Source organism: Alosa sapidissima, chromosome 6 (genome assembly GCF_018492685.1).
Source record: "Alosa sapidissima isolate fAloSap1 chromosome 6, fAloSap1.pri, whole genome shotgun sequence".
Taxonomy (NCBI): domain Eukaryota; kingdom Metazoa; phylum Chordata; class Actinopteri; order Clupeiformes; family Clupeidae; genus Alosa; species Alosa sapidissima.
In genome coordinates this window covers 25,515,964-25,532,693 of record NC_055962.1, presented here as the reverse complement: position 1 = coordinate 25,532,693, position 16,730 = coordinate 25,515,964, and the positions used below count along the sequence as shown (strand labels likewise).

General features: G+C 42.7%; 1 protein-coding gene and 1 long non-coding RNA gene across 7 annotated transcripts in view; one reads left to right on the top strand and one right to left on the bottom strand.

Moving 5' to 3' along the window:
• The window catches only part of LOC121712289, a 170,356-nt gene that overhangs the window by 18,219 nt on the left and 135,407 nt on the right, over positions 1-16,730 (top strand). The window lies entirely within an intron of this gene.
• Positions 12,199-16,730, bottom strand: part of sgk1 (serum/glucocorticoid regulated kinase 1) — a 46,778-nt gene continuing 42,246 nt past the window's right edge. For all 6 annotated transcript variants that reach the window (XM_042096378.1, XM_042096379.1, XM_042096380.1 and 3 more), the window contains 8 exons: positions 16,645-16,720; positions 16,219-16,407; positions 15,535-15,666; positions 14,673-14,909; positions 14,321-14,416; positions 13,292-13,447; positions 13,065-13,154; positions 12,199-12,841 (listed from right to left, as the gene is read on the bottom strand). In XM_042096378.1, the coding sequence (XP_041952312.1) occupies positions 12,674-12,841; positions 13,065-13,154; positions 13,292-13,447; positions 14,321-14,416; positions 14,673-14,909; positions 15,535-15,666; positions 16,219-16,407; positions 16,645-16,720 (1,144 nt within the window). In that variant the 3' untranslated portion in view covers positions 12,199-12,673. The remainder of the gene's footprint in view (positions 12,842-13,064; positions 13,155-13,291; positions 13,448-14,320; positions 14,417-14,672; positions 14,910-15,534; positions 15,667-16,218; positions 16,408-16,644; positions 16,721-16,730) is intronic.

Here is a 16,730-nt window from a genome sequence, read left to right as displayed (position 1 = left end):
TATATAACGCCTTGCTTTTCAGTCCACACTTGTCAGATCGTCTGCAACCAGCACCAGTTACCTGCCTGTTTTGGAAAACGCCTCTGACTCTTTGCCTGTGATCCCGGACCCGCTCGACTACTTCTGTGTTCTCCAGCCCCGGTAATCTTGACCTGCCTTCCGTCCCTCTTCTACGAATACCGCCTAGTCCTTGACTGTACTGCTGCTTCGTTTCAATTGCTGTTGTGTGTGTGTTTCCCCCAGGACTTCCCGGATCATCCAGCTCCTGCCATCGCTGTTCGGCTACTGGGGGAACACACACACGCAGACTCTTGGAACTCCTGTACCCCCCCCGGAACCCTTAAATAAACTTTTGAACGTGACGCTTTTGTGGTCCTCGTCCTGTTTGGTGTCTGACAAACTGTGTAACGTTATGCAATGCTCATCTAGGCTATGAATTTAAGTGGTTTAATTTTAAAAAGGGCAGCAAAAGTGGGATAAAGTGCAACTGCTTCCCCAAAACAATTCCTCCATAACTGGATTTAATCGTTTGATATGTGGATAACTTTCAGTGGACTAAACACATAAAAGGTAAGATTGTGTTATCACAAAGCTAGCTGGTTCGTTAAATATGGCGAAGCATATTTACAGCCAACTTTGTAGGCCTACTTGTAGCAGTGAAACTGAGTTTGTTGTTAACATTGTTGGTAACGTAAACGTTTCTTCAGTTAGGAGCAGGTTTTTTTCAGTTAGGAGCACTGTTTTTTTTTTTTATTTTGCATTCATTTTCATTGGCAAAAGCTAGCCTATGCATGAGAGAACCTAGATTTGAGGGAGCTGCAGCTGTTAGCATCAGCAGGTCATATTAACACAGCAGGGCACACTAGCCCAGTGATGAAGGATCGTGTAAAATCCCCATGCCCAGAAAGTTTCAAACCAAGCTTGCGCTGATGATGCATGATCACTGATCAAATTGCTATTTTCTGACACAATGCACACCATTTCCAGGTGCTCACCTGTCTGAATCTCAAGCTCTTTAGCCTAGCATCTGCTGTTCACAGCACGGTGAATGACAAACGATGACAAAATGCTGTTCATGTTTATGAGTTCATATCCTGGTTATTTATCGAAGGACTTACATGTCACGTTTTATATTTTATTATGATCACTCGCATTACCATGGGGTTACTAAATAGGTAGGTCTAATGCTACGGTTAACTTAGAATGCCCACCATTACACTGGAGATGTTAAAAAACTTTTTTTTTTTTTTTATTCTGCCGCGACGATAGGCTAGGCTTGGCTAGATCTAGACCATTGTTGAAGCCACAGCATATTCTCTGTTATAGCTATGAACACATACAATAGCTTGATTAAAAGGCGAGACTAAGCTCTCGGTGGGTGCAAACCGTGTATTTCTACACGCCTCTGTTCCTGATAAATCCCAAGCAAAACAGTGGCTAGTTTTCATCAAAATCGCTGTTTTTTTCTAGAAATGGAGATATAACGTCTTTCATGAAATACGAAGTGTTGCCTGTTACTTACTTGTGCAAATTTTCCGGGAAGTGATCTGCGAGACTGCCACCTAGTGATAGACCCACGGAAATGGCCTGGTTTTGACCTGACGTGCATGTGTCACTGATTCGACCCAAAGCAGCAACCGAGTTATGATAAAATGTCCAGATAAAATGTCCAGATTGTGCGTTTTCATGAGTTTCACGATCGTCATATATTTCATTTCCATTCATCACAGAGTTCCCAAAGTCACATATAAGGAGTGTCTAGTTTCGTAATTTAAAAAAAAAAGCTAAAAACGTAATATTACGTTTTTGGCACTCAACGCATGGGAAGCAAAAACGTAATATTACGTTTTTGGCACTCAATGAGTTAAGAAGTAATAGTAGTAGTAGACAACAACACATACCTTATTCCTTCTGCAAGCCTCCTCTCTCTTGGTCTGGCTGATATGATGACCATGTCATTAACTGGACCAGGTTTAATACCCTGCATCAAAATACAAACATGTTTGAGAAACATTCAAGAGATATCCATACTTAAAATGAAAGTCATTGAAAGGCTTGCTACCATGGTCCTTGGTTTGTGCCACTTTTGTTCAGTTTCTGTGCAGCTGAACACTGGGGGAACTGATGTAAGCCTCAGCTGGGAGTAGTGCGCCGTCTGATACAGTAGAGCTGCCACATGACAGCACAAAGCTGTACCGGCCACACAGGTACACTGGCATCTCTCCAACACCACCGGCTTAGAATCCCTTAGCACAACCTGTTACAAACCCAAATATTTGTTAGAAAAAATGTACCAGCTAAAACTGCAATTAAAAACAGACAGCCTTTCACACACTACATTTTGTTAGTGAAACTTTGTTAGTGAAACTTTTGTTAGTGAAAATTTGTTAGTGAACTTTAAAATATGTAAAGTGATACAGGGATTGATACAATTTAGCCTGGAGTTTACCATGTCAAATGTAATAGGATTGATAAGGATTAATATCATTTTACTCATTTTAAAATAGCAGTGCAGAATAAGTAACGATAGCTGCTAACTCCTAACAAAATCTTGCTTCTGTGGGAGTCATTCATTTTACATTCTTTCTGGTACAACCTGTATTCATATCACATGATATCTCAGGTACCATATGATTAATATAGTGCAATGATTGTGTTTTATCTGTATCTAATTCACATCAATGATATAACTCACAGAAACATGATTTTGACAAACAGGAACCTGTTTCTTTTGAACCTGAACTGAACCTGCAGGCTGACTTTCCCTTACACTCAGACAGTGAGGCTTCTGGCTTTTCCTCATAGATCGGAAGCACTCCGACCTAACCGTGACCTTTCCTCCTCCTGACTCCTTGTTTGAAACTGTGATTAACATGGAGGTTAGGGTATCGCATTTTCAGAAACACAAATGATTCACGACGTTAACCTATCACTCTGCTTACGTTGTTAACACTACTTCTTCACTGTGCTAACTTTGGCTAGTAAAAAGCCAATGAGCTAGTATAGCTTCTATCGTCGTTTGATAAACTCAAAACAGTGGCTTGTTAACTTACCTTCGTAGTTGTGTATATAGCTGGCCACATACAGTTTAAATCCTTTATCTCTGTTTGCCGTTGGTGTCTTTGATGTGGCCTAGATGATTCGGTGAACATCGTTTACCGTTATCCTCGGCAGGTCCTGCAATGATCTAGTGAAAAACGCCATAGCTAAAGCAGAGAAAGCGGGCTCTGGCTTAAGTTAACGTCAACGTAAACCGGAAGTTCTGCTACGGGCTGAAGAGTCCGGAAGCATCCGAACGGAAGTCCGCGGCATATAGGCTATTCGCTCATTAGCTCAGATCAGTGACTACCAGAGGAAACGCGGGGTAGAAAGCTCAAACAAGTAATGTTAGACTAGCTGTGTTACAGTTTCTCGTTGCAATCAAAATTTCACAGGAGCTCCATGCGCTTTTGTAGGCTACACGCAGTCTCAAAAACACTATTCACAGCTTTTCGAGTCACTGTACGAGGTCATTTATTTTATATAGTGATAATTTAGACACACTTATGGGGTGGGTGCAATTGCGTTTTCTAAAGAATCTCCCGTCTTGATTTTGTACAGAAATTAATATTAAGTGACACATACGTAAAAGGGCGGAAAAAAACGTCACCTTATATAGCAGGCTAAGATATAAGGTCTGGAATTGAATTTAATATTGTTGTAATGGTAGGATAACTACATAGTTTACACAATAATTACACTGTGTTATAAATATTGTATATCAATGCATTTATTGACTGTCAATTAACCAATATCGTGGCTCTGTCTATCATTGAACAGTAGCCTATTTAATGCATTCTAATCCATTGTCAATCACTTCCGGGAACTATTTGAAGTTTACATGAACCACGTGACCTTAACGAATTTTGAACACCCATTGTCGCAACTCTACCTTTATATGGCTCTGGTTGGAGATATCAAATTTGCAAATATTGGACCTACGGGTATACTGGTGTATGTCACCCAATGATGTCATTTTGAGCTACCTTAAGGAATATATTGCACTCAGGACATTAAATCTAGCTTGGATTAGATCAGTAGACATGATTGATGATAATATATCTCCATTTGTCCACCATAAATTACCTAAACATTATGTTTCAACCAATCATTGAAATAGATATGTATTTGAAATCACTGGCTGGATCACACTATTTAGGCGGTTACAGCGACAAAAATAATAAAAAGGCCGAGCATTTTTCATTTGATTTATTAAGTCCACATGGCCCTTTTATGTGCAGAAAGAATTTTGAAAAAAGGAGGTTGCTCATCGGAGATATTCAGGTATTCGCCAAAAGGCATGTGACATAGTGGATACATGCAGTCCTGGACTGACGCCAGTCACACCTTACGCCTTGTAACTCCAGTTTTAAACTAACCTTGGATGGACCTTTGATGGCATGGATTGTTACTTTGCTGTGTTTAAATCTGACAGCAAGAGGGATGTCAACATTTTATGCAATTGTGGGCCTTTTTTTTTAGTTTTTTTGGCCTAAAACAAGGACGGGGGCCTAACTCCCCCTGGGTTGTTAATTTTGTACTATTTTGGCTTTTTGAGTTTTTAGGTGGACCCTTCAAACTGTCCAAGTTTCATCAAAATCGGTGACGTAGCATGTATCACCCCCGCCTGGTCCTCTCATGGACACACTCTTAAGACATTAAGATCAATTTCCAAAAGATGATTTTATATTCCTCTTTTTAGCCAATAATTCTGGGGGCAACTGTACTTTACACCTCTCCAACAAGGATGGAAAAGGATAAGATTTCTTTCCTGTCAACATGTCTCAGAAAGCCACAGACACACCTTCAAACTTTCAAGAGAAACGAGACAGAAATATGGAACCCACTCCACACATACCCATTATAGCTGACTCGATTTTCCAAGACGCCACTCTTCAATCTAGGCTAGTTGGCGTCCCTGTTCTCTTCTGTGGCTCAGCAGATAGTGTTAAAGAGGGTGTTGGGAGATGAACGCGACACAAGACTGATGTGTACTAGTGCTGATTTAGTTGGGCAGCAATCGTCTCAGGTTGTCCGATAACAACAGGAAGATGTCACATTCCAAACTGTTGGTTTATTCACACATTTCAGAAACATGCCACTTATCTAGTAGATCTCTTGACATAAGACCGTGGTTTCTATAAACAGAATGAATAAGACATACCCATTGTGCACATCACATACTAATGTATTCCTGAAATAAAGCTTAATTATTCTATGCAAGCAGGAAAAGAGTCTGACACTTTACAATAAGAATATAACCACTACTCAGCTGTAGCTTACCATCTGAATATACATCTGAATATGTACATATACATATACATCTGAATATGTATATAAATACCTTCTGTGCAGATACATATACATTATAAATGCAGACATGGTAACTATTACAGTTACTAAATTGTGCTAATTGACATGGCAGAGGTACTGTCCCTTTAAGACATGAGTAAACATTGTATACTGAACACGCTACAGTTCCTTCAAAGAAGTAACAAATGCGTCGCCACACGCGACAACAATTACACATTAATAACTAGAAATGCAATTCCAAGGAATTACCAGTGCATGAAAATGCTATGGTAATGCAATGTTAACTGTGCTAACCATGCTACTTAGGTAATGTTTTGTAGCAGTTTTGCTAAAAATGTTAACTATGTTAACTATGTTAACCATGCTACTTAGCTAATGTTTTCTAGCAGTTTTGTTAAAAATGCTAACTAATGCTAACTATGTTAACCATGCTACTTAGCTAACGTTTTCTAGCAGTTTTGCAAAAAAATGCTAACAATGTTAACTATGCTAACATGCTAACGATGTTAACAATGCTAACTAGCTACAGTGGGTAGGAGTCATAGTTGATGACAAGTAGGGTTGCAAAATTCTGGGAATTTTGGAAACTTTCCATGGGAATTAACGGGAATATATGGGAATTAACAGGAATAAACAGGAATTAATGGGAATAAATGGGAATTTTTAATATGGCAAGTTAGTCTATAACAGGGAACTTAAATGTAGTGGACAAAACCCCATCTTGCAGCATAATATTAGTTAAAACAACCTGAGTTAATGCAATTTCAGTCAAATTTCTACCCTGCACATATGTCAATCACATACACACAGCAATCGGCATAGGCTGCTAGACATAAAGGAAATCTATGGTGTGTTCATATGCATGGGGAAAAAATGTTCCAACCAATTGGATTTTGTTGTTGAGTGGTGTAGTGTATCTTGGGCAGTTCAGTGTTGCTAGTTTAGCACACTAGTAAACCATAGGCAGAGAATGGGATTCCCGCTAGCATGCTAGGTAGCTTTGTATGCTAAGCTAAGCAAAAATCCGAACATACAAATCATATTGCTTATTACGAAACAAAATTTTAATGTTTGTATACGAAACAGTTAGTATGAATTACCCAAAATTCCATGTTAATTTCCGTAAATTCCCATTATTCCCTTTAGTTCCATGAAAGCTTCCAATTTGGAATATTTCCAAAATTCCCCAGCTTAACTTCCCATGGTAAGTTTCCGGAAATTTACCGGAAATTTTCCGCCCCTTTGCAACCCTAATGACAAGTGACAGTTACAATTGCTGAACAGTTAAAAAGTTCAGTAGTTTAAAGGGTTAAATTGTTTAACAGTGAATTATTGTAGAGATGACTTTTATTTAGAAACTTTTATTTAGTTTTTGGCAGAGGAAGCAGTTGAACAGGATGTGTAGTCTTAAGAGAGACAGTTTGTATGCTTAAAGCCTGAGACTTGCAGTTGCTGCAGGTGGCCTGGCCGCAATTTTTTTTTTGTAGGGTGGTAGGGGAAGAGTCCCGCCCTACTCGCCCTGTGATTGGCCAGCTGAGGCTAGAAGGCTACAACCTCATCCGTTTCTATGGAGATGGGTAGTAATCAAATCATCATTCTGGTCGTGGACGTTGAACAATTTTAACGATAGTTGAAGTTGTCAGCCAAAGACTGTAAAATAGGTTGTTTGTGTTTGGGGGTTTCCCCCCAACTAATTTTATTTATATCAACTTATTTTTTTAAATTCCCTACTGATAGGTGTTCTATATATATCTATGGGTAGTATCTAAACTTCGTGAGCCAGAATCTAACTGACAACTAGCATAGCAACCTGCTAACAAGGATTGCATTGATTAAGGTTAGGGTTGAAGTTGTCAACCAAATACTGTAAAATAGCTTGTTTACAGTCTATCTTGTCAACATGATGAATAAGTGTTACGGTATTTAAGGGGGTTTGGGGGATTTCCCCTCAACTTATTTTTTATAAATTCCCTACTGATAGGTAGCGCTAGCTACTAGCTAGTGGATCCTTCGTGAGCCAGAACCAATCTGACAACTAGCATAGCAACCTGTAGTGCTAGATAGCAGGGATAGCATTAAGGTAACTAGGTTATCAGGGTAATATAAAATTGAACTAGTGTAACGGATGCCAGCTAGCTTAGCTGTGCTTGAGGAACGTTGGTAAACCTCACTCCCCTACGCCTCAAGAGAGCTGCTGGCCTGGGCTATTGGCTCAATTGTTAGCGCGCTTGCCTCCTGATCCGAGGTGCTGCTGTTCGCGGGTTCGAGTCCGGGCGTGTGCAGGGCTGAATCGCGCAGGTTCAACACAACGCAGGTTACACTGACATAATTTATTAACAGGAGTTTAGGACTGTATATTTGCTGCAGGCTTAAAACATGTCATAGTCAGACATTTCGGTGGGATATTTTATAATTTCCCATGACTGATACTAGTGATAGAAGCCCATCATTTTTGTCTTTTGATTTTTTAACGTTCTTATCCGATTTAGCCAGAGAGGCAGCAACTGTCATTCATGCATAACCCCAGCCAATCACAGACAGAGTAGGGCGTATTCTCATGCATATCCCAGCCAATCACATACAGTCTTCCGCTACCACCCTACAAAAAAAAAAAAATTGCGGCATGGCCACCTGGCATAGGATTCTAATTGCTTAACGGAGAATAATAACAGAGAAATGTCTTTGTAGTATCCGCCGAACTCCAAAGACAGAAAAAAGTTCCTCCTCCACTCTTTGCGGTCGTAGATCCATCTGCCGCCGGTGCGAGGTAATTGGCGGTTCTGATTGGTTCACGAGCTGAGCACTCTGTCTGACCACTAGGTTAGCACGTGAACAGTGTGCAGAATCCTTGGCCCACGCATCATGGGCTGCGCAGCTAGGTACAACTAGTTGAACAGATAGAGTAGAGTTGTGTTTGAGTACTGTACAGAGTCGTATTGGCTAAAAACAATCTGATTCCGGCAGGTGGGTAACACACCTGCTGCTTGTGGTACTCTTCGTGGCCATGGTCCGGTCCCTTTTTTTGGTTAGCCTACCTGGTAACAGCAGTTACTCGGGTGACAAAGACACAATAATAGGCCACACTGAATGCAACAATTTCTCTGAAACCTGTTTGACTGTGTAGACTCCTATAAAGCTGAATATGAGGATCAGACAGAGGGAACTGCAGTCCACTCTAAGCGACATTTCTGTAGATTAATTAAGAAGCCACGGCTGTATAAGCAGATTTCTATTAATTTCTCAGTAATTTAAGGCATGTAGTAGCCAACCTTTGATCATCTCTGAGTCTGTGCATAAATCAATTCACCACTAAACATGTCTGGTGTGAGTGTATCAATTCCCAATCTTACCAACAGATGGCAGTACAGTTCCATGCATGCAGGTTGTACTATTTACATTGTTTTCTTTGTCTGTGTAGTGTCAAGTCAGTGGTCAATGCAGACAGACAGCTGAGAGTGCAGGTACAGGAGTGTGTGTGTGTGGGGGGGGGAGTGTGTATGGGGAGCTGGACAGAAAGACAGGCTGCTAAAAGCCTGTGGGGTGCAGGTTGGTGTGAGCGCTTAGGAACAGATAACCGGACAGCTAAGCAGTTAGTTGTGGAATGAAAATATGCCTCTACACAGGCAACAAATTAAATATGCCCCTACACAGGCAACACATTAAATATGCCTCTACACAGGCAACACATTAACATGAAATATGTCCCTACACAGGCAACACATGAAATATGCCCCTACACAGGCAACACATTAACATGAAATATGCTCCTACACAGGCAACACATGAAAAGTGCCCTACACAGGCAATACATTAACATGAAATATGCCCCTACACAGGCAACACATTAACATGAAATATGCCCCCACACAGGCAACTCATTAATATGAAATATGCCCCTACACAGGCAACTCATTAAATATGCCTCTACACAGGCAACACATTAACATGAAATATGCCCCTACACAGGCAACACATTAAATATGCCTCTACACAGGCAACACATTAAATATGCCCCTACACAGGCAACACATTAAATATGCCCCTACACAGGCAACACATGAAGAAACACTGTTCTAGTAAACAGAGAGAGACACATTACCATAGATATTTTACACCATTTGATAGAACTGATCCTTCTGATTACAATGGTATGTATATCCCATTGATGGTATGTAATATACTCAAGAAATAAGGCTTTTTGTGTAAGGAGGTCATCCAGCACCAAAAATGGAATGTTCGGCACGGGCATGAAAGGGTTAAGTAGAGTCCAGCTATGGTCCAACCTACAAACTCCAGTCCAGCACATATCTTTATCTTATCAAGGTTACTGTTCATAATGGCTACAGTAAATGTCCCTTGAGTCTTGAGTGGAGACAGACCTCCTGCCCTATGACTCAGAAATGGCATATAGACATACATCACACACACACACACACACACACACACACACACATTATAAGTACATATACTGTTCATGCATGTACTGTATACATATTGTGTGTGTGTGTGTGTGTGTGTGTGTGTTGGACTTCTGGGTGTGCACACATGTATGTGTGTATGTTTGTATGAACATATCCCTCAAATCCCAATTAAAACTCTCCTAAACGCGCATCTCGTCCGTAATATGTTGAAACCCTTTGTTTTGTTTTTGAGTGGGTTGCCAACCCTTGTTGATAGCAATTGTTTTTGTGTACAGATCTCGGACCCTAGGCTGCCTAAAGAGACACGTTTTTTGACGGCATGCTTATGGGGCAGACAGCAAGTGGATCGTTAGGAAAGATTAGATGAATGTGATCATTTATGTTTGGGCCTTTTTTGGGCCTGAAATCGCTGATACAACCTTTAACATCACCTGTACCCTTTTATTGGTCCCACAGCAGCTCAGCTGCCAGTGGTGGGGTGGGTAGGTTCATGAAATGACTGTGTCTGTGTTGAAATGTGCCATTAGTTGAACATTTCTGCTTCTGCATTACAGGAGCAGGAAACTTTGTGTGGAAAAATACCAGAGGTGGCAGTTCAAATTGCAAAAGCAGCTGCACAAGAGATACAGTAGTTCTGGCGCAAGCAGCAACACAGCCCAGTGCCCATGTGTGTGTGTGTGTGTGTGTGTGTGTGTCTAGCCTGAGGTCATTTCTCAATTTCACTACTCTCTGTGGTCCTAAGAAAGGCCATAAATAATAAGCTTCATGACGAGTTTGTCGGTCACTGCACGAGCCTCATTCTGTCGTTCACAGTACTGTGAGCCACTGCCAGTAAAAATCAATATGATATTACCATAATTTCCATGGCTGTTATTTGGTTCATTGACTTTGACACAAAGTGTCCTATCAATGAGGGCAGTGGTTGTGTGTGTGTGGGCATTCATGCGTCAGTGTGTGTATATTGCATAAGTCATGACGCACTTGCAGTCCCTGTGAACACACACACGAGGGGTCAAGGTCCATACCTCTCCTGAAAGTGGGGCAGGGACCTGGGGTCATCGCCACAGTTGCCCTCCCGTGACACAAACCTGAGCGGTCTTCTTAGTGCATTCAGGAGTGTGGGTGTCAGAGTCTGTACATTCAAATTCACAACTACTCAATTTCCTGTGCTGAGTTTTGTAATGTCAAAACTGACATTGATTGAAAGAATGATTGAAACTGCAGTCTGCAGTTTACCATTGTGCATGTGGTTTGTGATAATAAGCCCCAGAGGTCATGACCCAGGGGTATTAAGGAGGTGGTGCAAGAATGCTCTTGTGAAACTGCGCTCCTAACCAAAAGCACTTCCTCTCTGGTCCAATCCTAATAACCCTCCAAGCTCAGAGAAAGTAACACCAAACCAAATCTCCTTGAGGACGAAAGCTTTGGGGAAAATAACATTCAACTTTTATTGCAAACCATACAAGGTCACATAAATCAAACATTTTACAACTTTACAGTACATCTGACAGTAATTGTTACATACAAGCATACCTTTTGTCAGTTTTATATATATATATATATATATATATATATATATATATATATATATATATATATATATATATACTTATATATATGTATTTGTTCCATATACAATAAAACTAGTACACAGACTCGAAATATACAAACAAACTTAAATAGTGGAACATAGTCATATTAAATGGAATGTATGGTCCAGAATGTTGGAATGCATGTCTGAACCCTATTATTACATCATAGAGGCGGCTGGAAGACTAAGGTGACTGGTCTGATAGGTGGGCTTCTCGTTCTGACATCCTTTGGTCCGGCAGGTCCCTATTTACACAAGTGTAGCAGCATCACCTATGCCACCCTGCTTCCAGTCAACAAAAACAAAACAAAAAACACAAACAAAACGATCTGTGCGTTTCTTTAGGATCTCATAGCGACAACTGCTGACTGCACACAGTACATTTAGCCACAGTGACAGACAGCCATGTCAGCTGTCGCTAGGTGACACAAGACAACAGACGACAACTACAGAATGCCCCTAAATATGACAGACAATCATCAGACCTAAAACCGGGTCATGTGATTAGTAAAAACATTTAAATGACAAAAATGACAATGGCGACGACAACAACAGCATTAACAACAACATAAATACGGAGTTTGTGTGAGTTCAACCACGACAGAAGGGTGACATGTGGCCGGAAAAGGCACCGTTCAGACACACACGCGCACACACACACACACACACACACACACACACACACACACACACACATTACACACACACCTCTGTAACACTAACACTCCGGCCATCCACCTCACTCTTGGACAAAAAACAGGCAAACTAATTAGACACAAAATAAATAAAACCAGAAAAAAACACTAGCACAGTTTCTCTCCTCTTGATAATCTCTCTATCATCTATTCATCTGTTCATCCTTCTATTCCTCCCTCCATTGGATATGGTGACATTCTACAGAGGCATCACAGGATCCTACGAAGAGGGGTAACCATGGTGATGATGATAATCTTGACAATCAGGAAATGATGATAATGATGATGATGATGATGAGAGTTCTCTCAGTTGTTCTGTTTAAAGGTCCTTATTGGCCAAGAGAGCCTGCTGAGCTGCCTAAAGCCATGTGCAAATATCTTCATTCCAAGGACGGGGGGGGGGGGGGGGCATTCAGAAGGGTTCCGATGGGCATTAGTTAGTAGTCCATTATCCAAAGGAATGGTCGTTTTCTCAATGCAGGGATGCAATCGGTTCCAATGGCAGAGGGAGGTGCTACAAGCAAGGGGGGGTCCGTTGGTGGTGTGGGGATACAGGTCCACCTGTGTGTGTGTGTGTGTGTGTGTGTGTGTATGAGAGAGAGAGAGTTGACGTGCTACAGGTAGGAGTCCATGGCGGGCGCGTAGGAGAAGCCCAGGAAGGCCTCAGCCGCCTCCTTGATGCTGGCCGTCACCAGCGAGCTGTCCGGCGAGCAGCCGATGGAGCTGGACACGGGCTCGTCGGTGAACTCAGGGTCAAAGTGCCGAAGGTCACTTGGGCCCGTCTGCATGATGGATAGAGAGAGAGAGATGTAGAGAGATGGAGAGAGAGAGAGATGTAGAGAGAGAGAGAGAGAGAGAGAGGGAACACCGTTATCAGACGTGTGGACCAACTACACAGCAAAGCAACATTTTCATGGCTAAAACCTTGATGCCATTTTGAGTAACAGTGATGAGGAGTATTGTCTGAAGATTCGTCGTGCAAATCTCTAAGGCATTGGAACGTACCACGTTAGGGTTAAAGGGAGGGGTGATCTTCTTGCCGTTCAGGTCGTCCCAGTTGATTGGGGAGAAAAACATGTGGTTCTTGATTTCAGTCTGTGGACAGAGAGAGGGAGAGTGAAGAGGGGTTATAATCCCATACAGACACTGCATTTAATCTCAGTGTGCATTCAAAAGACCTCCTCACACACACACACACACACACACACTCACACTCGGTCACACACACTTACAAAGTCGTCTGTGCAGCCGATCCTCTTGGTGCGGTCCTTCTGTAGAAGTCCCTCCAGTAGGTGGCGCGCTGCGTTGGAGATGTTAGGCTTTAGCTGTAGGGGCTTGTTCAGGATGTTATCGTACATCTCTGCCGTGTTGCGACTGTAGAAAGGCGGCTGCACACACACAAACATAAACAAACAGTTACCACCTGAACACTCCCTCAAAAGAGTCATTAACACGGTTACCACCTGAACACTCCCTCAAAACATTCATTAACATAGTTACCACCTGAACACTCCCTCAAAAGAGTCATTACGTAACACAGTTACCACCTGAACACTCCCTCAAAAGATTCATTAACACAGTTACCACCCTTAAAGCTTCTCAACTGCTAGTGCATGATTCCATGCATGTATGCAAGTATGCATGTGTTATGCATGTGCGTAACTGTATGCAAACTGTATGCAAACCGCTATATGTTAACTATTGTATGCAGCAAAGTGTACCATTCCACGCTATTCTATATTGCAACATATCATGATGCATATGTATTGCACCATTTGATCATGGGCAGGAGGTGCTGCACACTTCAACCGAACAAGTTTTAAATATTGATTTCATATAGAAGTAGTCCACTATGCTTTAAATACTAGTGCAAGGGCTTCATATAGAAGTAGTCCACTATGCTTTAAATACTAGTGCAAGGGCTTCATATAGAAGTAGTCCACTATGCTCTAATACTAGGGCAAGGGCCAAGTCCATTTCAATTGAGTCACTTCACAGAATCCGTGGTAAATCCTATTAACTGAATTTAAGATCGCTTCAAATTTCTCTGAGAGCTTCAGAAAGAGTGAGCTGAGATGCCAATCCTTTGCTGAAGGTTCCCCAGTTCTCACGGCAGAACGGAACGGAACCTGCAGCCTGAACTGACCCTACAGCATGTGATGCTGGAGCCCCCAAGAGAGAGTCTGAGAGCCCACACCGCCCCCTAGTGTTTGCTACTGGAACACACCGCCTGAGCGGGCAGCAGAGGTGTGGATGCTCACCAGGCCGTAGAGCATCTCGTAGAGCACAGCACCGAGACACCACCAGTCCACTGTCCGGTCATACGGCTGCTTGTGTAACACCTCCGGCGCCAGATACTACATCAACACAAGAGAAAACACACATGGAGAGTTATTCAACCATTGATTTTGCAGTCGCGGGTATCTACAATAGACCAGGTCATGTTTGGCCCAAACTACTGTTAGACGCATATGATGAGTTACCATTTCAGTGTTCAAAAACAAAAATCCTCGTTTTGTGTCAATCTGCCATTGCTCAAAGTAACTAACATGCTTGTTGACATGACAACACTCAACAAGTTGAGGTGAGGCTGAGACACAGACACACACACACCTCTGGCGTGCCGCAGAATGTGGACGTGGTTCCGTTGGGCTCGATGTTCTCTTTGCAGAGGCCGAAATCGGTGAGAATGATGTGGCCTTGCGAGTCCAGCAGGATGTTCTCTGGCTTGAGGTCGCGGTACACGATGTTAAGCGAGTGCAAGTAGCCCAGCGCGCTGGCGATCTCTGCCGCGTAGAACCGCGCGCGCGGCTCCAGGAAGCACCGCTCCCTCTGCAGGTGGTAGAACAGCTGGAGGAGGAGAGAGAGAGAGAGAGAGAGAGAGAGAGAGAGAGAGAGACTATCTGTTACATGCTGTACTTAATCATGGCTTTTTTTTACCATGAAACAATCACAGGAAATGTTTAAAAGCCCCCCCCCCCCCTCCCCCGACCCAGCCCTACAGTCGGCCTCCATTCTCAGCTGAGATGCATGCTAAATCGGGCTGCTCTTCCAACCACCCAACCCCACAACACGCCCGACGATTTCCTGAGGTGAATTTCACCTTTACTGACCAGAGAGAGAGAGAGAGAGTACATTCTCCTGGCCTTCTCATGACAGGATTTCCTCTCTCTGTTCATCTGTCCCTCTCTCTCTCTACAGCAGTCTATCCCTCTTCTCTCTCAGTGTCAGACACACTGTCTCCTGGACACTTCCTCTGCTGTCCCCCCCCCCCCCCCCGTCCCCTGTCCCATGGAGTCCAATTCTATATGGAAGGTAAACAATTCTGTACAGTGAGTAATGATATGCTACGCCAACGGTGAAACATAAACAGCGATGTTCTCTCTGTTCGCTGACCTGCACTGCACCCCATTCACGCCCACACGGTAAGTCCACTGATCTCGCCCATCCCTGATGGGAGCGCTCCGTAGCGTACCTCTCCTCCGTTGATGTAGTCCAGGACGAAGTACAGTTTGTCTGTGGTCTGGAAGGAGTAGTGGAGCCCCACCAGGAACGGGTGCTTCACATTCTTCAGGAGGACATTCCGTTCTGACATAATGTGCTTCTCCTGAAACACACACACACACACAGGTTGAGGGTCAGATGCTTGTATACAGGGGTCAAAGCTAAAGAAATCAATGCCAGTCACTCACTACACATCCCCTTCACCCTGCGTACCCCACTGTTTACATTGTCAGCGTATGGTGCAATAGTTTGGATTGGAAAGGGAATAAAATAAGCGCTGTTTTAAAACATGCATCACTGACTGGTCCCCTCTTTATAAACTGCCACAAAAACCTGCTCAATCTTTCTGAATAAAAAGGGCATCTGGTGTGCAACTAGTCAGTTGCTATAGACCCTTTCAACAATAAAAACAAAAACAATGCTTGAACGTTCTATGATGCTGATAGTTGGCCCCACAAGACTTCCTTTTTAACATTCCATATGTTATCTTAATGCAGAGAAAGTAGATTGGGAACCAAATAGAACGTTCAAGCATTGTATTTGTTTTTATTGTTGAAAGGGTCTATACTATACGTTCTTCTTTATGTTGCTATACATTCATCACTGACGTAGTAAAAGGCCGGTGTGTTTACTAAAGGTCATTAATCTGCAGTACCTCTTTCTTCTTCAGGATGGCCTTCTTCTGCAGGACTTTGACAGCGTAGAACTTGTCATCGCTGCGGTGTCGCGCTAGCAGGACCTTGCCGAAGCTGCCCTTGCCGATGACCTTGAGGAAGTTGAAGTCCGAGGGCTTGGCAGTGGGATTAGACGAGGGGCCCAGGTTAATCTGCTGCGAGGGACTGGGCTGCAGGAGAGAGAGAGAGAGAGAGAGAGAGAGAGAGAGAGAGAGAGAGAGAGAGAGAGAGACATACTCTTAGACCACAGCATCATCAACCCCACACACACACACTTGCATAACCAGAGATAACTAAAGACATCTTTCTTTCTCTCTTTCACAGAGACACACACACATGCATACTCACATAAACATAGACGCAAAAGACATGACACTCTTATGAGATGAGCATGGTGCTTTACTTACTGGAGGGGAGGGGTTGCTGTTCATGAGTTCTGGATCCTGGGGGGGGGTCAGGTTTAGCATGGACTGCACCTCTGGGCTGTGGAGAA